We start from the raw sequence: 22500 nt of genomic DNA, 5'->3' as shown, positions 1-22500 counted from the left end.
CTCTCTCTCTCTCTCTCTCTCTCTCTCTCTCTCTCTTCTACATATTCTTAACGCATGAACAAACAAAAGTCCGTTACCTCTTTCTGATAAGCAATGCCCTTTGCTGAGTTCCATGTCATCAATGGAAAAGGCCCCAGAACCATCCACGTATTTTCCCCACAGTATTATCTGTAGGAACAAAGAACGGTAGGGGTCAGTCATGATCTGGTGCACATCAATTCATCTATCAAGGGTCCAGTCAGTCAATAAATCACTGAATTAGTTTGATAAAGGGCCTATCATGTCAAAATACTAAATCATACCATTGAAGACGGACAGTGATATCTGACAAAGAAACAGGACAAAGAAGAAAAAGAAACAGACACACACACGGCATAAAATGGGATCAAGCAAACCAAACCAAAATAATGACTACTACTACACCACCAACAGCACCAACGAAGAAGTAAAACATGACAGAGGCCAGGACTTCCATTGTAAGACAGATATGTGCATTACATAACTAGCTGATGCTGTGCTATAACTGATGGATACGAACAGCATTACCAACTGTGGTAACTGATATACACACACAGCAACCTATCATGTGTATAGGCATACTCGTGAGCCAAAAAGAAAAAGAAAAAAGATGTAAAATGGGTCGGAATGTTCTGTCTTTATTTCCTCTGTTTTGAAACTGCTATTCATTTCAAAGAATCGTGTTAGCTTAAGAAGAGACAAGACAGACAGATATACTGTGTATGTTCTCTACGTTCAGACCAAATAGAAAACAAGCGCCGAACACTCCATCTCACCCTCGTGGGCTTGGATGTATCCAGGGTAATAGCCGCTCGTGTCCAGATGGCAGGCTGGTCATTGTGTAGCCCTCTACTGACAGACCACACGGTCCGTTGGTCAGTTAGATCTGGGGAGGAAACGTTTATTCTCAGCGAGCCCGCAGGATGCATTCCGATCAGGGCGTACCAGAATACCAGGCAGCTTTGGTCGGCGGTGGTGTTGATCCGCGGGGACATCAGGATGGCCTCGTCTCCGTCTGCTGCGTTCTTGAAATCGGAATACAAGTACTGACCTGGAATGGGAAGGAAACCAAAGTAAACATTCAGTTTTTCAGCCTGTCCTTTGTGCCCATTTCTTTGTTCTGAACCTCTCTCTCTCTCTCTCTCTCTCTCTCTCTCTCTCTCTCTCCGTGAAATGCTCTTTACTTCACAAAATATTGCTTGTTTTCCCTGCTGTCTTCTTCGAACAGAGTGCAATTTAATTTTGTTTTCCTATACAATTGAACTTATCATCCTAGACTATATTGAAAACCAACTGTAAAAAAATCTTGGAATCACATTGTTATCAATTTCTCTTCAGTTTTGACATAGGTGATCTGACTTTGTAGCCATTACGTTGCTTTAACTCAATAGGAAAATCACCGCCTGTCAAATTACAGTGCAAAATTCCCTTGTGCTTTGAACACAGAAAATATAGTGTCTAAGGATAGCTGGGGACTCCTCTGTGATGTGCAGAAGATATGGCCAGTCCTACCATGAAACTTAAGAGCAGTAGGTTCACGGATAACAGACCCATGATCTGGTCACACTTTAGTGACATGGGTGCTCTACTTAGCTGGTGCTAAAATGTGACACTGGCGGTGAAAGGTAGTTTATCTTATAATGATGATGATAATGATAACAATAATAATAATAATGGATACTTGATAGCACACTATCCAGAAATCTGCTCTAGGTGCTTTAAAAAAACACTTGTTTACATAACACATTTCATCAATGTTATGTAGACACACCAAAATGTAGCACACACACACACACACACACACACACACACACACACATACATACATTTTAACATACATATGTACATAGCAGCTGCCCTCCACACACAAAAAACACAGAGAGATTCAAGATTTTCATGATTCAAAAACTTTATTACTCAAGGATAAAGATTTTAGGCATTGCCTAGTCAAGAGAGAGAGAGAGAGAACGAGGGAGGGACAGTGTCATATTTTTTTTCGAAGGATAGTGTTCTTGAACAAAAAGTGGAGAGAAAAAAGAACTTGTCTTTGACAGTGGAGAGGACATATACGCATAAACCACAGTTATCACATGAGGCCATGGAAACAGTGGACAATTACAAATGTCTGGGGGCTGTAGTTGACCAGAATCTTACTTTTGGTAAACATGTTAATATAGGTACCAAGAAATCGAACTGGGGACTTTTAATATCGAAAATTATTAAGTTTTTATGTCAGCCATCATATCCCACGGATGGTGTACAGAATTCTGATTGAAAGTAATTGTACTCAGTGTGTCTTGAGGCGCGCGCTGCTGCTGTACACATTTGCCAGAGGTTTTTTCATGTTCTCGTGTTCTACTGTATGTATTCTAAACATATTTTGGCAAGTGATTACATCTGTCTGTGTCTATTATTGCTCTAGTGTGAGTTGTGTTGAATTTTTAAGCCCTCCTTCTTCTTCTTCTTCTTCTTCAGCGCTGTGAAGAGTCATTGGGGCGCCGCATGGCTGTCCACCAGATTCCTCGAGATTTGTTTGTCAAAGCCTAGGTCTCTGCAAATAATTTCCCCGTCGATCCTTTTTCTGTCTTCACCTCCGTCTACCTTCTTCCACTGGATCCCGTTACGTGACCATACCAACACAGCTTTCTTTTCTTGGCAGATGTTAGCAAGTCAAGTGTGCTACTTGAAGGTTTTGCGCGCGTGTTCATTGGAGATATGATCAGTGTATCTGATGATCAGTACCTTGCGATAACACCTGAATGGCCCGAATTCTTTCAAAATCTGCATTGACGGCCCATGTCTTCCAAACATACAGGAAGATGGAATTTTCCAGTGCACGATGGAGTCTATGTTGTGTTTCATGGACATGTTGCTGTATTATTTCTATGTAGGTTTCAGTCTGGACAGTGCTGATATTGTGTTTGCTGCCCCTGAGGACTTCTGGTTTGGTCCTTCATTGTTGATGATGTATCCCAGGTAGGTGATCTGTTGAACAGTTCCTAGCTTCTGTCCCTGGACAGTTATATCAGCAGTGATGGTGGTGTTTTTGGCTGGCCATCAACTTGGTCTTTCCATGCCATAGTTTGTCGGAAGTTTCGTCTGGTCTTTTAACAAGCTGGGCGAGTTCATGCTCACTACCTGTCCAGCCATCTACAAGACGGGTAAGTTACAGATCTCGCTTCACTGTGAAGATTGTGCTGATATTCGTGAAAATGTCATTTTCTTAAATTCAACAAAAACATGATCTTTTAATGAGCTTAACACCACCCCTGAACAATATGTCAAATTACTTGCAAACCATACAATCGCAGAGTTTAACCTTCGTCGAAAAACACATTATAAAAGGATGTTCTCAAAAAACTAAAATTAAAGCGTAGATTGCTGTGTATAACACTTTCTGTTCACAGACTCAGAATGGTTTCTCCAGAGCATACTAATCAAAGTGAATGGTTGGGGTGCTTTAAAAATAGATTTCAAAGCATTGGTTTGGTGCTGGCCTCTCGTTTCCACTGTTATCATTGCTGGTATTTGTACTCCTGTGTCATTAGGGCTGTAAAACTAGTAAATGTCTCGGATTTCAAAGTTCAGACTCTCTCTCTCTCTCTCTCTCTCTCATAAATCGAGGGGTCACGTATTATTATTTGATTTACCTTCACTCTTGCCAGTGTGGTCTCTTTCTGGTCCCACCAGTTGAGGATCAGAATCAACCCGTGTTTTCCAGTCGGCATCATCTGAAAGGGACTGGATGAAGACGTCACACACACCATCGTCGAAATCACACCTGAAAGTCTCCACAGCTGAAATAAACCACAAGTTGCTGAGGTGTAATGCCTCTAATCACAAACACGAAGAACTGGTCCTTTTAAAAGTGTTCGTGTCCAGAACAATTATTCTTTTCCTGCTTTCCCTACAGAAGCAAAACTTGCAAAATACGTGATCAGTTTACTACTTTCTTCCGTGTTCTTGTTGGAAAAAAGCAGATTAGCATCAGGATTGATACTACAAACTCTCGGTGCGTGAATGTGCGTGCCTATGCACGTGATTGTGTGTGTGTGTGTGTGTGTGCATGTGCGTGTGTGTGCATGTGTGTGCGTGTGCGTGTGTGTGTGTGCGCGTGTGTTTATACAGGAAGGTAGGCTGATAAGAGTTGGGTGTGTGAGAAGGGAATAGATCAGAGAACGGGTGGGTGGGCATTCAGTCATAACACTTTCATGAACGCGTTTTACCCCCTAGCCCCACTCCTCCCCCTCTTGCTCTAAAATATTCATTTGGATCAATGGACACCATGAATCAGATTGGAACACATTTTACGACGTCATTATTCTATCCCAAACTCCCACCCTGTCGTTCCGTCGCCATGGCAAAGTGATTCGAGTCCGGAGGTTGTGGGATTGGATCCCATGCAGACATGATTTTTTTTTTTTTTTTTTTTTTTTTAATCACTTGCCTTTGCTTTATCTTTCTTTGTTATTCCACTTCTACATATCTACGAAACTGTTCACATTGCTGCACTTAACGTTATTTCATTTTTGACTCACTTGTGTAAACAAAGTGAGTCTATGTTTTAACCTGGTGTTCTGTTGTCTTTGTGTGTGTGTGTGTGTGTGTGTGTCTGTCTGTGTGTCCGTGTGTCCGTGGTAAACTTTAACATTGACATTTTCTCTGCAAATACTTTGTCAGTTGACACCAAATTTGGCATCAAAATAGGAAAAATTCAGTTTTTTCCGGTCATCTTGTTTAAAACAATATTGCACCTCTGGGATGGGCACAAAAAATTTTTTAAAAAAGAAGCCAAATTATATCAAACTGCATTTACTGTGGGGTTTTTTGTTGTTGTTTTTTTGTTGTTTTTTTATTCTCTAAACTTGGCACTTTGATCTGATATTCGACACAACAACAAGAGCAGTCATTGTTATCATTTTTTGTTCAAACAGGAACTTCTTTTGCTAAGCATGGAAGTTTTATTTATTTTGCAAACGTTTTGGTGCAGATAGTAAAAAAGGGAAAATAATCTGTAATTAATGCAAGGGGACTTAATTTGCTTTAAACTGATCTTTCTCATCTTAAACATGACATTTTGAAATTATACTCAATACATAAAAAGCATGAGTGTTTTACTCTCAGTGTACAGTGTTCATTCGCCCAAGTGGTCTTTTTTGGAAAATACTAAAATCAATACGACGGGTGAACTTTATAGATCTATTGGCTGAGCCCTGATGGTCATGGGCAAAAATCAATTGCGTACACATATTTATACACATTCAAAGTGCGTGCTCATATTCTTCGCGAACGCGAACGACGCCATATTGTTTCAAGTTGTTGACCTGCCCGTTCAATCCTATATTCAATGGACAATACACGATAACATGTGATGGAAAGTTGGAGAAGGAGACCGTTAAATATTTATCCAGAGAAAGATTTGTGAACGCCTCATCACTTACTGGATTATGCCCCAAACTGCCATAAAGATATCCAAAGAATCAGTCGGAATTCACAGTTAAAAATAATAAACCTTGAGAGTTAAGAGTTAATACCCTTGAATTGATGAAACGCAAAAATTTCCAGTCTTGACTTTTCTCAAAATGAAGTCCTTTTCACTACATACAACGTTTAGAAGTACTTGTACTTGGCTCTACATGTTATTAGTTTAACAAAATACTCAATTTTTATATCAACTTTAAAACTATAAAACTAGAATGAACATAAAAGAGAAATTGAATCGACCGTGTCAACCGGGTGTAACTAAACTTGTACATCTATATAGATCCAGAGAAAACGGCTAAATGTTGCAGTGTGATTGCGGCGGTAGCCGCGTCTCCTTTACCGCAGACTTAAAAAGAATTTTTAATTGTCCTTAAAGATTTTTTGAATGCCCAAGATACACCAGAATAATATGATTTGAACAGCGTTATCACTGCGAATACCGCAATTGATTTATCGCCCTTAAAAAAAAAAAAGCATATTTAAATATTATATTTTTGAACGTCAGTTAAGGAGCCACGATAGTATAATGGATAAGACAGTTTCTTCTCATCCGAACACGCGAGGTTCGAATCTGCCATTAGGACTTTTTTTTCTTTCTTTTTTCTTTTAACCCGAAGCTTTATAATAAATACAGAACACATTTTAACGATTAGATTTTATTTTTAAGTGTATCACAAGTGAGTCTTGAAGGCCTTGCCTCTCTTGTTGTTTCTTGTGTACAAAATACAGAGAGAGATTGTACACTTTTACCCTTGACTTTTAACGTGGCAATAGCCTTGAGATGGTCTTAGTGGTCGGCGAGGCTCTAAGGACCATAATTTGATTTGATTTGGTTTGAGAGAGAGAGAGAGAGAGAGAGAGAGAGAGAGAGAGAGAAATGCATTTCAAGACCGTTACATCTTAGGTTCAGGTCGACCGTCTGTTTACATTTCTTAAGCAATGTTGTAGCGTGTATGGGTCAGTCTGCGCGCAATTACGTTTAACTGAAACTGACACTGAACTGGAACTGTAGACCTGACTCTCCTGCGTCAGTCTGCCGTAGAAGTGAACAGACCCTGGCTTTGCTTTCCTCTGGTGGTGGGTGTTGCCTGGTGTGCTGTATTGTCGTCATCTTTAGCCTATCAGTCACAGCACCAAACAATCAGTTTTCAGTTCAGTTCATCTACTCAAGGAGGCGTCGATGCGTTCGGACAAAATCCATATACGCTACAGCATATCTGCTAAGCAGATGCCTGACCAGCAGCGTGACCCAACGCGCTTAGTCAGGCCTTGAGGGAAAATATAGTAAAACTAAGTAAAACAAAATAAAAGTAAACATTAAAAAAAAACTGGAATGAAACAAAGCAAAAAATTAAATGAATGATGACATGAGCATCAATGAAGATATTAGTACATAAACAAATAAATGTAAATTCACACACACACACACACACACACACACACACACACAAGTGCTTTCCTCTGGCGGTAGAGCCCAGGACGGTACCGTGCTTCTCTTCTTCATCAATCACAGTACCACACGATGCTCTAAGCAATACAAGCACGGTCACACCTATATACAGATACAGATAGATACAGATATATATATATATATATATATATATATATATATATATATATATCACTCTTTCCACCTTTCTCTCTCAGTGAGAGCATGCTGTTTTTGATGAGCGAGAGGGAAAGAATATACCTAATCATTAATACTTTATCTCCAATTGCGACATGACGAGGGACTGTGACATAAGGTGGAGTAATACTACTGCCCCTATCACGGAGTCACTAACAACGTTATTTCTTATTCTTTACATCAAATCAAATAGTTCGTTCTTTCTGTACACAACACATCACACACACTAGTAATACAATGGGGGAAAATCTCACATTTTAGTTCAGATTTATCTTAAAGTAACAAACACAAAACAATGACCTGCTATACCACCAAACAAAACAACCGAAACAAAACAGAATAAAACGTGTGTCTTAAAACTTCATCTCACAATGGCACTCGAGGCTCGTCGTACTGAAGTCATCGATGGCTATTTCAGAATCCACGCTCCGAGCATCAAACGCGATCTGAAAACGCAAATAAAATGAAGTGTGAATGACACAGAAAATAATGAAGTCACAGCACAAGCAAATAAATGTTCAAAGAGATGAAAGCAAAATTAATTAACTGGCTGACGGATTGGTTGGATATTTATCCTGACCGACCTCAGTTGTCGGATTCACTATAAAGAAAAAAAAATCACGTAATTCTGGTTTCAATCGAAACACTCTCCAAATAACCAGAAAAAAAGGCAATTACTTGGAAACTGGCTCGCCAGGTTATAACTTAAATGCACAGGTAACGAGACCATCAAGACACGGAAATCTGCTTTATTTTCCCCGAATCATGGCTTCAGAAAGACTACCATAAAAGTAGTATATTATGGTCAAGTCTGATCATATTTCAGTGTTCCCCATACTCTCTTCGCGCCATTCCCGGTAAGCAGAACCCAGCTGCACTCTATCATTACTGTGCTATTGCCATCACTCCAATTGTCATGAAATGCATTTAGAATATTGTTCTCCGCCATCCGTTACCTTTCACTGACCGACGCCTTGATTCTCTCTCCAGTTTGCGTTTAACACGATTTAAAACCACCCCTCCGCCTATTGCTTTCATTTATGTAAATATCATAGGATCTTTAGTTCGCATAGTCTTTTTTTGAGTTCTGATTTCTTCACACCACATCCTCATCTCCCTGAAAGGTCTGTACTTGGATGTAGATCCCAAGCTCATTTTGTTGGTTGTAAGCTTCCTACTCAACTGCTCTCAAGGTTTGTCCTGCTTCAGACCCATAATATACCGTTGCTATAGAAGTCAAACTGTTGATAATACAGATACTTGTGAACTATTTTAGATATCCACGTTGCTTTGGACGACAATGTTGACATAAGTGTCAGTCCAGAATGTTCCGTCTACACGGTATTTTTCTTGGGTTCTTCAACGTTATTGCTGCTGTTGTATGGAGCCCATACTGATAGTTTCATTCGCAATGTGATGTGGAATGTTGGGTGTGTGAAGAAAGCGATCAATGAATGACTTTGTGGGTGTGTGCTGTGAAGTTGTGTCAGTCTGAAGTCAGCATGCAAGACCTGTGTGACACATGACTGTAACAGTCGGGTAAATAGCAAGTGGCGATGGTCGTGTGTTAGCACTGTGATGTTTACCATCTCGATAACATAACAGACTGCCAAAGTGAAATCATGAGCGAAGAAAACGTTCATGCATTCATAAATTCAAACCTTTCGTTCTTACAGTGGCACTCAGATCTACAGTGGCATGCGTTTGTGTAGCTGATTATAGCGACAAGTTGACCTCTTGGACGAATGCAAAGTCTTGAAGACATCCTCCCTCCCCGCTTTCAAACCCCACCCTCAGTGTGTGTGTGTGGGTGGGTGGGTGTCCTTGTATTTCACACGTTACCCTTGAAGATGGATGAATGTCCAAGTCCTTCTCGAAGTCGTTCCAGTAATCGCCGTGCGTACTGAGCTCATACACCTTCTCCATATTACTGGCAAGTGGCTCCCCGTGTTCGCTATACAGCAGATCCAGCTGAGCAAAGCCTCCTGGACCTTGGACTTGGCACACAAAAGACAGGTTCATGCGCACGAATGCACACACACACACACACACGCGCGCGCACAAATATATATAAACATACGCACACATATATACTTGTCTGCATGAATACATGTATGCGCGCGCGCGCGCGCGCGCTCTCGCTCAGTGTGTGTGTGTGTGTTTGTGTGTGTGTGTAAATACAGAAGTTGTAATCGGTGTTTTTGTTTAACCAAGTTGCTTGTTTTTTTTGGCTCCGATTTGAAATGTTGCTCTGTATAAGCACAGCAATTCACAAATTTATTCACATCTCTCTCTCTCTCTCTCTCTCTCTCTCTCTCTTTAATCTATGTACGTTTTCATCTATTTCCCTGCCAGCCAATCTTGAGATTTCACTGAACGGGCCAGTGTTAGCAGTTTGTGTGACTGGTGTTTTCATTCTTTGTTTTAAAAGTGTAAATAAGAGTGTGAATGAGTGAGTGAGAGAGAAAGAGAGAGTATGTGTGCGTGTATGTGTGTGTGTGTGTGTGCGTATGTGTGTGTGTGTGTGTGTGTGTGTGTGTGCAGAGGGCACATGTCATGATCACAATTATTTTTATGATTATTTGATTATTATAATTAGTAGCTGTAGTATTTATAAATTAATCATCATAATTATTATTGTTATCGCTATCATCATCATCATTGTCGTCTTCTCGTTGTTAGTCAGATTGACACCTCGGTCTCCGCTTCGAATGCAGCAGTACGCTGCAAGTCCTCTACAGAGCCGTTGAGCTTCCGGGTCACTGGAGTTGGGTCGGACCAGTTCCTCTTTCTGAGCGCCTTGTGGAGGGAGCTGGACTGCAGCAGATGTTCTGCTGTCTGGCTGGCAGTCCCACTGGGGCACCATGCTGAGTAACCAATGCGGAATTCGATGTACAGGTGGTGTTGAAGGTGGTTGTGTCTGTCCTGAATCTGAACACTGACACCTGTTCCCACCTAGTCAGCAGGTAATACATGTCTGTGCCTTTGTGGCGTGGATGCTGTTGCATCTACTTCTGTTGCTTAGCCTTGATGATGATCTTTGCCTCAGAGTAGCTGGTGGACCTATCCAGTATATTGCACGGAGAGGGAATCCATTGCAGAACGACAGCATGGCTCGCTCTATGCAGGGACAGCCCGACACTGAAGGATCTCTTTTGGGTCATGGTCAAAGATGTCTCGGTGTTGTTGTTCAAGGGTCCTGCTCTGCTGGACAAAGCTGCTTCTCTTGAGCCGCCCCTTTTGTTGGCTGGGACAGTCGGTCTTTCTTGGGATGACCCTGTAGCTCTTGAATTTGGCAGCTCAGGCGAGGAGCCTGGCATCTCTGCGATCCTCAAGAGGCTGGAGCCCTGTGACTGTTTCAAGCTCCAGTACTGACGATGACTTCATGGCCCCGGTGGTGATGCAGCTTACCTGGTTCTGCATCTTGCTGACCCGATCAAAGCTGGTCTTGACCGTAGTGTCTATGCTGTTACAACATAAGCACTGGCCTGATTCTTCCAGTGTAGAGCTTCCTGAACGGTCGTGGTGTATGCGCCTCAGATAGTTCTCCATAAGGACAAGGCGCACCTCGGGTCTGGCTTCTGCCCTCTGCTTGCTTCTTCCACGTCAGGCTCCTGTCGAAAGTTACACCAAGGTAACATTGTCCTCCGCAAGTTGAGTTTGTCCACTGATGTGCAGCGTGACCTCCTGTTCTTTTGGTGAGATGCTGAAGGCAGTGCAGGTGGTCTTTTTGTGTTTACCTTCGCAAGCAATAATCATCATTATCATCATCGTCATCATTACATTATTATTATCATTATTATTATTCTTGGTAGTATTATCATCATAAACAGCAGCAGCAGCAGCAGCAGCAGTAGTAGTGGTGGTGGTGGTTTTAGGAGTAGCAGCAGTTGTTGCTGAAGTCGATTCTCTCATATCCAGTGAACATTACGTTTCATATAATATCGGAATCGGACACAGATCCTGGGAAACGAGCCTGTGAGCGCGGGGGAGATCAAGGCAGCATGTCGTGTATCACCAATGTTCGTGAGGTACATGTAGTGACCTGAAAACCAAAGAGACATAAAAACATAGTTTGATTTATTTCTGCTCCACGTTTCTACTTATCAGTCTGGGGTTGTGTCTCACGTGCAATGAATGACACATGGATATGTATGTTAAAGTTTTCTGTGATAAATGTTATTTTTAATCTGTAAAAAAAAAAAAAAAAGGAAGAAAGTAAACGACCAACACTGATACAGTATGATGGATGTGGCCCTGCAAAAGCTGTTCACTTTTATTTGCATGGTCGGAAGCTTTAAACCTGTGACTGTGACTGCGTTGCATGAAATTGTGACTGTCTTGCTTTCAGTAATGATCTGACGGCAAAAAGACAGCTTCATATGAAAACTCGATCATGTGTGCTCCCGTGTCGTCGTGAAATAGGTAAGACATGTGCGTCATGTCTTCCCATTAAGCACTGCAAGTGCAATGCAGCGTCGTTTGAAGGAAGAGACAAGCTATCAGGCTTTCAATAACCTCTGACAATGTATGCCTACAGCGTAACAGTTCACACCCCCAGTGCAATACAGCGTCGTTTGAAGGAAGAGACAAGCTATCAGACTTTCAATAACCTCTGACAATGTATGCCTACAGCGTAACAGTTCACACCTCCAGTGCAATGCAACGTCGTTTGAAGGAAGAGAAGCTATCAGACTCTCAATAACCTCTGACAATGTATGCCTACAGCGTAACAGTTCACACCCCCAGTGCAATGCAGCGTCATTTGAAGGAAGAGACAAGCTATCAGGCTTTCAATAACCTCTGACAATGTATGCCTACAGCGTAACAGTTCACACCTCCAGTGCAATGCAGCGTCGTTTGAAGGAAGAGAAGCTATCAGACTTTCAATAACCTCTGACAATGTATGCCTACAGCGTAACAGTTCACACCTCCAGTGCAATGCAACGTCGTTTGAAGGAAGAGAAGCTATCAGACTCTCAATAACCTCTGACAATGTATGCCTACAGCGTAACAGTTCACACCTCCAGTGCAATGCAGCGTCATTTGAAGGAAGAGACAAGCTATCAGGCTTTCAATAACCTCTGACAATGTATGCCTACAGCGTAACAGTTCACACCCCCAGTGCAATACAGCGTCGTTTGAAGGAAGAGAAGCTATCAGACTCTCAATAACCTCTGACAATGTATGCCTACAGCGTAACAGTTCACACCTCCAGTGCAATACAGCGTCGTTTGAAGGAAGAGAAGCTATCAAACTTCCAATAACCTCTGACAATGTATGCCTACAGCGTAACAGTTCACACCTCCAACAGACTGAGCCCAATGACCTATTTCCATTCGTTCCAAAGCACCAAAATTGAAAAAAATCCGATTCTGACGATCAAACTGTAGGCTCGCCCTGCTTTCTTTAATTTTTCATCGATGTTTACGGTTTTAATGCTGATTATCGAACGAACACGCAATCAGGTTCTGTGGCTCTAATCCACCATATTACATTTGTACTGTGGCTCAAATCCACCACTGACACACACAGGCTCTAATCCACCATAGACACACACAGGCTCCAACCCACCATATGACACACCAACACATACTCTACTCCACCATATGACACACATACTATGGCTCTGATCCACCAAATGATACATGCACTGTGACTTTTATCTACCATATGACACAGGGAGGCATTAATCCACCATATAACACACAAAAAGCTCTACCCTCATCATGACACATGCAGACAGGCTCTAACCCACCGTATGACACACACAGGCAGGATCTAATCCACCAAATGACACACACCAAATGTCACTATGTGACACACACTGTGGCTCCTGTAACTCATCATATGACACCAACAGAGGATGTAATCCACCATATGACATTACTGTGGCTATAATGCACCACTTGACACGTGCACCGTGGCTTTAATCCATCATTTGACACATGCACTGTGGCTTTAATCCATCATTTGACACATGCACTGTGGCTTTAATCCATCATTTGACTCATGCACTGTGGCTTTAATCCATCATTTGACACATGCACTGTGGCTTTAATCCATCATTTGACACGTGCACTGTGGCTTTAATCCATCATTTGACACGTGCACTGTGGCTTTAATCCATCATTTGACACGTGCACTGTGGCTTTAATCCATCATTTGACACGTGCACTGTGGCTTTAATCCACCATATGACACACCAACACAGACTCTAGTCCACCGTATGACATGTGCATCATGACTCTTACCTACCATATGACACACACAGGCATTAAATCACCGTATGACAAATGCAATGCGGCTCTAATCCACCATATGATACACACACAGACACACACACACACACACAGACACTAAATCTACTCAACCATATGACACACGCAGACATACTCTATCCTACCTTAAGAAATATGTTCTGTCGCTCTAATCAACCATATGACACATGTACTGAGGCTCTAAGCCACATTACACACACGCTCTAATCCACCATATAACATGCACTGTGGCTATAATCCACATTACACACACGCTCTAATCCACCATATAACATGCACTGTGGCTCTAATCCACCACATGACGCACACGCTCTAATCCACCTGGTGGATTGATATGGAGACTTATATAGCGCCTATCCTCGGTCGGAGACCGAGCTTTAAGCACTTTACAAACACGGGGTCATTTGCACTACAGGCTGCCTACATGGGCAGAGCCGACTGACGGCTGCCACTGGACGCTCATTTTTCGTTTCCTGTGTCATTCAATCAGATTTCATGCACGCACACATACGCACTCAGATAGACATGTAACATTTTACGTGTATGACCGTTTCGTTTATTTATCCCGCCATGTAGGCATCCATACTCCGTTTTCGGGGGTGTGCATGCTGGGTATGTTCTTGTTTCCATAACCCACCGAACTCTGACATGGATTACAGGATCTTTAACGTGCGTATTTGATCTTCTGTGTGCGTATACACATGAGGGGGGTTCAGGCACTAGCAGGTCTGCACATATGTTGACCTGGGAGATCAGAAAAAATCTCCACCTTTACCCACCAGGCGCCCTCACCGAGATTCGAACCAGGGACCCTCAGATTGAAAGTCCAACGCTTTAACCACTCGGCTATTGCGCCCATATAACATATACTGTGGCTCTGATCCACCATATTACACACACTCTAATCCATCGTATGACACATGCATTGTGGCTCTAATCCACCATATTACACACATGCTGTGGCTCCTCCAATCCGCCATATGACGCACCAACACAGGCTCTAATCCATCATTATGACATGTATTGTGGATAATAATCCACCGTATGACACACACACTGTGGCTCCAATCCACATTAAGACAAATATCGTATACCGATTTTCTCACAAAAGGTACACCGTAAATCACACACCCCCACACCACCACCCACAACCCCCCACCCACATCCCCCACCCACGGTTCTATTCTACCGGTATGACACACGACCACAGGTTATAAAACACCGTATGTGACAGATGCACTGCAGCTCTTATATTCATATTGACGCACTGGACAAAGTGAAATTATCGACAGACAAAATAATTAACACCAATACGCCCACACCCACGCCCATCCACCCACCCACACTTACCACTAGACAACGGGGGACCAGGAAGATCGATCAATGAGTCCGCTGTTCTCCACAGCCAGTCTGCGTCGTCCTTTTCTTCTTGGAAAATATCGCAGATATCTCCAGACGGGTCGTCAAAATCACAATCAATTGTGTCGACTCTCTCTGAAACACAGTTTCAACAGGAGATATTATCCTTGCCATTCAGTGTTCCTCCCTGAAAACCCACGACTTCTCGCAATCCCACTATTTCACTGACTTTGACAGAAATATTGTGTGGCTGGGGGGTGGGGTGGAGGCACCTAAAAGATTTCTCTCACATTGAGAGAAATCGTGGGACTGCGAGAAAGTATGGTCGTTCCCCTCGATTTCTCGCAATTGAGAGAAAACGTAGAAGTCATACAAAAAATAGCTGAATTATCATCGGAGTTGGTTTCTTGTCTTTGTGGGGGACTTCCCACGCTTTCTCACACATGCGGGAAATCGTGGGGGGAAACGTGGGAGGGAAACGAAAACACTTTGACAGGAAAAGTGGGGGGCGCCCTCACGATTTCTCTCACTTTGAGAAAAATCGTGGGATTGTGAGAAATCGTGGGATTGCAGACACGGTCGGCTAACTTCTTAGACTTCATCTTCCACGTGCAATCCTTTTTTATTTAGTTCCCGCGCGCGCATGTGAGAGAGAGAGAGATAGAGAGAGAGAGGGAGAGACAAGACAAGACAAATGGTTTATTGTACATCGGCCTCAGGCCATTATACAAACACATGGGAAGGAGGAAGGGGGGGCAAGGTCTGTAGCGGTCGTGGGTCGGAGGGGAGGGGGTGGCTTGGGGGTCGGAGGGGTACAATCTGGAGAAACATATCAATAGTACTGAAGAACATTGTAATAACATGAACTCCCGTGCTGGCAAATCTCAACAAAGTCAGACAGGCTGATCAAAAGTCGAATGGGATTCTGTGGTTATCACTGACTGTCGTTCAGCCGGCAAAAATTCATGGGTTAACAAACTTCTTTAATGATATCACACACACACACACACACACACACACACACACACACACACACATGTACATTGTAAGCACGTTCATTATTATTATTATTATTATTATTGTCATTATCAACGCGTGTGTGTGTGTGTGTGCGTGTGTGTGTGTGTGCGTGTGTGTGTGTGAGTGACATAGAGAGAGAGTGTGTGTGTGTGTGTGTGTGTATGTGTGTGTGTGTGTGCGCGCGCATGCATCTGCGCTGTCTGTTTTGTGTCTGTAACTTGTTTAAAAAAAATAAAATAAAAAAAGGAACCGGAAACATTCCTTACAGGCTACTAAGAAAAGAACGGTGTTGTTTTGAAGAGGCCAACGATTTATTACTCGCTGAAATTAACAACTCGTGCTAGTTGTCAAGACGAGGCATACCCTATGATAGAAATTTGGCATCTGCGTAGTCTGAAGATTAGTGAATTATCATAACACATTTGTAATTGTCCAAGAAAATGGAATAATTATTTAGTTCGAAATGAGAGAAAAAACAAAAAAAAAAACGACTCACCAAAACGAACTTCACTCATAGGTGGTACTGTTTAGCTTTGTAATACTTACTGGTTATGAATGAGCAGAAACCTTTTGTCACTGTAATGTCGTCAATGGCGAAGCTGGTGTCTGCGTTCGCAGTTTCAACAACTGCCTTAAAACTCAGCTGAAAAACCAAGCAGACGACATCCAATAACCTCGAATCCCCAAAATAAATTGCACACACAACTATGACGTTGCTTGTGTGTGTGTGTGTGTGTGTGTGTGTGTGTGTGTGTGTGTGTGTGTGTGTGTGTGTGTGTGTGCCGTAGATGTCGCGATACGTAGGAGTGTGTGCGTGTGTGTGTGTGTGTGTGTGTGTGTGTGTGTGTGTATGTGTGTGTGCGTGCGTGCGTGTGTGTGTGTATTTTACATGTATCTTTAAAAAAAACCCATATATATTCATCTATTAATCTATCTATCTATATATTTCATCACTATAGTAACATTGCTTGTATCATTTTCCCCATTTTTAGGTATACTTTTCATTTATGTCATTTCTTTTTTTTTCATTTACTTTTTTTAATCAATTAATTCATTAGTTTAATTACTTATTTCATTTACTTTTGCATCTTATCTTACTTCATTTCTTTTTATTTTCCCTCCAGGCTTGACAAAGCGCGTTGGGTTAGGGTGCTGGTCAGGCATCTGCTTAGTCGATATGGTGTAGTGTATATGGATTTGTCCGAACGCAATGACGCCTTCTTGAGTGAACTGAACTGAACTGAAGTGAATTGAAGTTACCGGTACTGTACAGATCATTGTCCCACAGAATGTGTAGTTTGAGCTATGTTACCGTCTTTCTGCTTTGTGAGTACCATTTTATGCAATGTTTGTACTGTTTCACTGTTTTGACCACTGACCACTACTAACCAATAACTAAAAGAGTATTCATGATGATACATACATAGATCTTGGGGAGAACATACACCTGGGGGAGCACAGACCTTGGTGAACTTAGAAATGCTCCCATTAGAACCAACCTTTCAGTTTTTCCCACACGTCTGTAAATATGGCAAAATTTGACAAATTACGCGACCCCCCCCCCCCCTCTCGACACCCCCTCCCCCACACATACCTCTCTCCCCTCCGACCCCCTCCCCCACACACACCCACACCCCTGTACGTGCAGAGTGTACACGCTAGCGTATGTTTTTTTGTGTGTGCGTGCGCGCGCGTGTATGTGAAGGGGCAGTTGGAAGAACAGTGATGGGTATTAAATGCTTGGCTACAGTTCCTTCATATACATGCATTTCTCTTACCCGATCGGTGAAATAAGGTAAGTCGTCGTAGACACCAAAGTGAGCTCGACGCCATATGTCATAGACTTGAGCATCGGATACCCACACTTCGTTTTCTGTCTTCACATCTCGATTGCGTTGCGAAACGTACAGACTTGGAGGTACATCTGCAGAGCGGATCGGAATAACGAAGACAGTAATGCAGATCCTTCAGCTGACCACAAGATGAAACACACGCACACACACCTCCCTCTCTCCTCCTCTCCTGTCACACGCACACGCATACGCACACTCACAATCTCTCTCTCTCTCTCTCTCTCTCTCTCTCTCTCTCTCTCTCTCTCTCTATCTATCTATCTATCTATCTCTCACTCACTCTCTCTCTTATGCACACATACACACACATACACATATACACACACAAACACACACAGTCACGCACGCACGCACGCATGCACAGGTTATTCTTTCATCTCCCCTTTTTCTCTGTCTCTCTCTCTCACACACACACACAACATTTGACTGGATATATTTCTAAAGCTTTTTGATTTAGAGATCGAACCCGTACCTTTGCATGGTGCTGAGATATGGGATTAGGATGAAGCTTCTTCAGCAACAGAACGCATGCATTTGCGTACGTTATTGAAATGTCTTGGAGGTAGTATAAAATCACCCAATGACTTTGTGGTTAGGAGATTTGCATTGACTATCGATTCTGCTGTATGTTGCATTAAACACTGGCTAAAATTAACGCAAATGGAAGAACATAAGACTACCGTGCAAAGAGTATGAAACGCTGTTAAACCTGGTCAACTGAGGAAAAAATAATTTTCAAAAATTCGTCACAACTTAAGTGCCTAGGGCTTCTATTATGTATGGGAGAATCAAAGTGTATGATGTATACATACGTTTATAAGAATATGAAAAGAAAAATTAGTAGACTTTACATGACAAACATGGATTTCTACATGCAGAATAGTAACAGAGTCATTCGATACAGGAAATATAATTCATCACGTAGTGTGGAGTTATATTTATCTATGAATTTGAACAGATTTGTTCGATACATTAACATGATTTAGGTTTGGTATATCTTATTTGGATGTGTATTGCTCAAGATATAAAAGAAATGGTGAACGTCAAATGAAATGCCCGATTCAGAAAATGAAACTCATTTTGTTCTTGCTTTTCTTGTTTTGAACATTAATGTTGCTGTGCATCTATCTCTACGATGCATTTAAAGGAAGACGAATTTCTCTGTCTTAAAGAACAGGTTTGTGTCTTGCTATACGATAACTTTACCATGTTGTTATAATGTTATACTCTAAATTAAGCTAGTGTTGTATTTCTATTTCAGGATGCTTTCGTACATTTTTTTTTGGATGACATGATCGTTCATACTTATCAGTAAAAGATTTGATAATTTGTCCACACCACTTCAAATGGGGCTTTGGCCATAAACTGAATAAACTCAAATCTCTCCTTATCTCTGTTACACACACACACACACACACACACACACACACACACACACACACACACACAAATCACTCCCTCTCTGTCTCTCGCTCCCATTTCACACACAGATAAAAATATGTTTTGGTGCGTCTTCCTAACGTTATGGAAAAACGAAGACAAGTGGGTTTGTATCTATTATCTTATCTATCACAGCATACCATGCAACATCCACTGAGCTCAACAGGTTATGGTACAGTGTCCAGTTGTCGTTTTTCTTGGGATGGACTATCATGAGTTTATACGTACACCCCCCACCCCCCAAATACCCACACACACACCCCTACACACACACACACACACACACACACACACACACACACACACACCCCTCCCCCCGCTCCCCCTCCCCCCTCCCGTCCATACTCTTGTCACATTTTTGTGTGCGTCAGACTCGACTGAGTGTTGACAGAATGTGTGGAGCGAGTGACGAGCACGTGGACGAACAAAATAATGGCTTATGCATTCCTTCGCTCGTTCTTACATCCATACAGTCTTCCATTCCATTCATTCATTCTTTCAGGGGTCTCACAAGAAGGAAAGTGATTTACCTGGTCCAGCTCGACGGTACCAGAAAGTCACACAGAGAAACTCACGACGGAAAGTGAAAGTGGTCATCTCCGCTATATCACCTTTCGAGCTGTTCTCACTGGTGAGGTACAGGAAGTTTCCTTCGGACAGTCAAGACATCAAGATCAATCTTTTATCCCCCAAATTCAACACGACGAAGGAATAGCGTAAATCACAAGATAAACGCAGATAATTAAGACTGCAACCAATAGCAGTCAGTTTCAGTATCAAGGATGCGTTACAGCGTGCGGACTGATCCATGTACGCTATACCACATCTGCTCAGTTTTCTTCCAGGAGTAACTTCACTTCTGCACCAGTTCTACCCATAGACTGGAATAGAATAGAATAGAATAGTATATGTCTTTATTACAAAGTGTACTGGGGTCACAAGGAATATATGGGGGATAGTACATAAGGTACAAACATAAATCAAAAATCATATATTTATAAACACAAATACATTGGAAATCTGGACGCATACATATGCATATCAATATAAGAACTTGTGCATACACACACACACACACACACACACACACACACACACACATACACACACACACACACACACACACACACACACACACACACGTTTGAACAAAAGCCACACATCATTCCTGGAATGGTTGATATATCTTTGTACAGTTGCTTTAAGGCACCGGGTATTTTCCCCATTCTTTCGTTTGTTTCAAATATTGTAACTCTGACGCCAACAACAGATCAACAGCAAGTCATGCAAGTCATCATCCAACACTACCACAAGGTTGGTATACAAGAATACACGTGTTATTTTTGTGTTTTTTTGTTGTTGTTGGTTTTTGTGTGTGTGGTTTTTTGTTGTTTTTTTTCAATTTTCAATTTCAGTTAATCACACAGTATGTCGTAAAGAAGTTAAGCTAAACATTCGGGACACTCAAGATGAGGTTATAAAAGTATGCATCATAATAATGCTAGTCAGATTGCGAAGTATATATCAGTCCACTCACTGCACTTTACACGTAATTATCATTGGCATAAAACCTCATTAAAATCTAGCTCAAAAGAAATAACAAAAGAAAGATTAATATCACGAACAACATTATACTGTATAGTATCATAAAACTAAGACATGTCTATGGATTACACTGATTACACACACACACACACACACACACACACACACACACACACACAAGCGCAAGCACGTACACAAACCATGGCACACACACACACACACTTCATGGCACACACGCACACACCAACACCCACACCCAAGTGAGCATGCACACGCGCGCGTACGCGCGCGCGCACACACACACACACACACATACACACACACACACACACACACACACACACACACACCTTATCGTTATCTCAAAAAACAAGGAGGTGCGGCGGTCGCCTAAGAAGCTGTTCTTTGACTCACCAGGTGTGTGTTCCGGAGTGGACTCCTTGGTTGTCCCGAGTGTCCAGTTCTGAGCGGCCAAGTTAGGAATCAGACCACAGTCCACAAAGGGGTTCTCCCAGTCATCAAACGTACAGTCGATACCCGGGATCGCTGTGAACGAGAAAAACAACAACAACAAAAAACACGAAATAAACGAGGAAAAAAAAAATATTGTGAACCAGCTGCGGCAAATGCAGGTAGCTGTTGATATATCTGCTGGCAGTCAATGCAGAATTTTTACAGTCATGATGTTACCACTGATGCATTGGGTCTTACTGCTCATATTACGGAGACTGCTTCTGCCATCACTGACGCTGTTGCCGTAGTTTCTTACTTCTGCTTCTGTTTCTGCTACTGCTGCTACTGCCACCATCGGCCATGACTACACATGCTGAAACAACCGCCGTTGGTGCTTCTGGTACTACTGCACTGCTGCTCCTGTTGCTACTATTAACACGTCATTTATCATATGCCTGCACTGCAAAACACACGAGCATTTTCGCTTCAGCAGGTCCCAGAATTTTGGATACTGAAGCAGGACATTACAGCAACTTAGCTACTATGAGCGTACGTTACAATTACAGATTTATTACATTTATTTCACAGTAACAGTAACAATACGTAGATCATCACAACAAACTTTTTTGCACCTGTTAAAACCCAAAAGTCTAATGTCTGCTTTGCTAACATCTATATTATCACTATAGTAGTACTATCTAATGATACCATTACCGAAAAGGTACACACAGGTACTATCCTAAGGATATATCATCTTTCAATGTAAAACCTCTCTCAATGAAAAGAAAAACAGTCAATGAGTTGGACTGCTCCACTCAACACATCAGCAGTAAGGTCAGTGTCCACTGAAATTATTTACAGAATAAAAAGCATTGCCTCAGCAAAGTATAGGGTAGGTATGGGTAAATGCGAACGATCCAGTTGAAGCGACCAGCTCAACGTGTGCACTGTAAAAATAATATGTCGTATGACAGTCAAACGTAGTTATTTTGTTTTTGAAGGCTTTGTCCGACTGGTTGCACCAGGAAACGTTCGTCTGCTCATTCTTTTCAACGTTTTGTTGACGTTTGAAATAGCAAGGGTGCCTCAGGGTAAATGCGAACGGGCAAGTAATTGCGAGCGATGGCTTTGGGTACAGAAGTGGAGTGATGGCCTAGAGGTAACGCGTCCGCCTAGGAAGTGAGAGAATCTGAGCGCGCTGGTTCGAATCACGGCACAGCCCCCGAAATTTTCTCCCCCTCCACTAGACCTTGAGTGGTGGTGTGGACGCTAGTCATTCGGATGAGACGATAAACCGAGGTCCCGTGTGCAGCATGCACTTAGCGCACGTAAAAGAACCCACGGCAACAAAAGGGTTGCTCCTGGCAAAATTCTGTAGAAAAATCCACTTCAATAGGAAAAAAACAAATAAAAACTGCAC

General features: G+C 42.2%; 2 protein-coding genes across 2 annotated transcripts in view; both read right to left on the bottom strand.

Moving 5' to 3' along the window:
• The window catches only part of LOC143283473 (MAM and LDL-receptor class A domain-containing protein 1-like), a 65310-nt gene extending 55315 nt beyond the window's left edge, over positions 1-9995 (bottom strand). The window contains exons 1-6 of the mRNA XM_076589743.1: positions 9869-9995; positions 8972-9126; positions 7500-7575; positions 3669-3815; positions 795-1069; positions 78-168 (exon numbers count right to left, since the gene is read on the bottom strand). Coding sequence (XP_076445858.1) covers positions 78-168; positions 795-1069; positions 3669-3815; positions 7500-7575; positions 8972-9126; positions 9869-9995 — 871 coding nt within the window. The remainder of the gene's footprint in view (positions 1-77; positions 169-794; positions 1070-3668; positions 3816-7499; positions 7576-8971; positions 9127-9868) is intronic.
• A 434-nt stretch (positions 9996-10429) lies between these two features.
• LOC143283389 (uncharacterized) overlaps positions 10430-22500 on the bottom strand; it is a 32070-nt gene continuing 19999 nt past the window's right edge. Inside the window, exons 5-11 of the mRNA XM_076589640.1 lie at positions 21042-21173; positions 19613-19732; positions 17568-17713; positions 16336-16432; positions 14761-14904; positions 11061-11174; positions 10430-10641 (exon numbers count right to left, since the gene is read on the bottom strand). Coding sequence (XP_076445755.1) covers positions 10430-10641; positions 11061-11174; positions 14761-14904; positions 16336-16432; positions 17568-17713; positions 19613-19732; positions 21042-21173 — 965 coding nt within the window. The remainder of the gene's footprint in view (positions 10642-11060; positions 11175-14760; positions 14905-16335; positions 16433-17567; positions 17714-19612; positions 19733-21041; positions 21174-22500) is intronic.

This window comes from Babylonia areolata, chromosome 1 (assembly GCF_041734735.1).
Source record: "Babylonia areolata isolate BAREFJ2019XMU chromosome 1, ASM4173473v1, whole genome shotgun sequence".
Classification (NCBI taxonomy): domain Eukaryota; kingdom Metazoa; phylum Mollusca; class Gastropoda; order Neogastropoda; family Buccinidae; genus Babylonia; species Babylonia areolata.
Note: the sequence above shows the minus strand (reverse complement) of the source record. Positions and strands in the feature narration are given on the sequence as shown.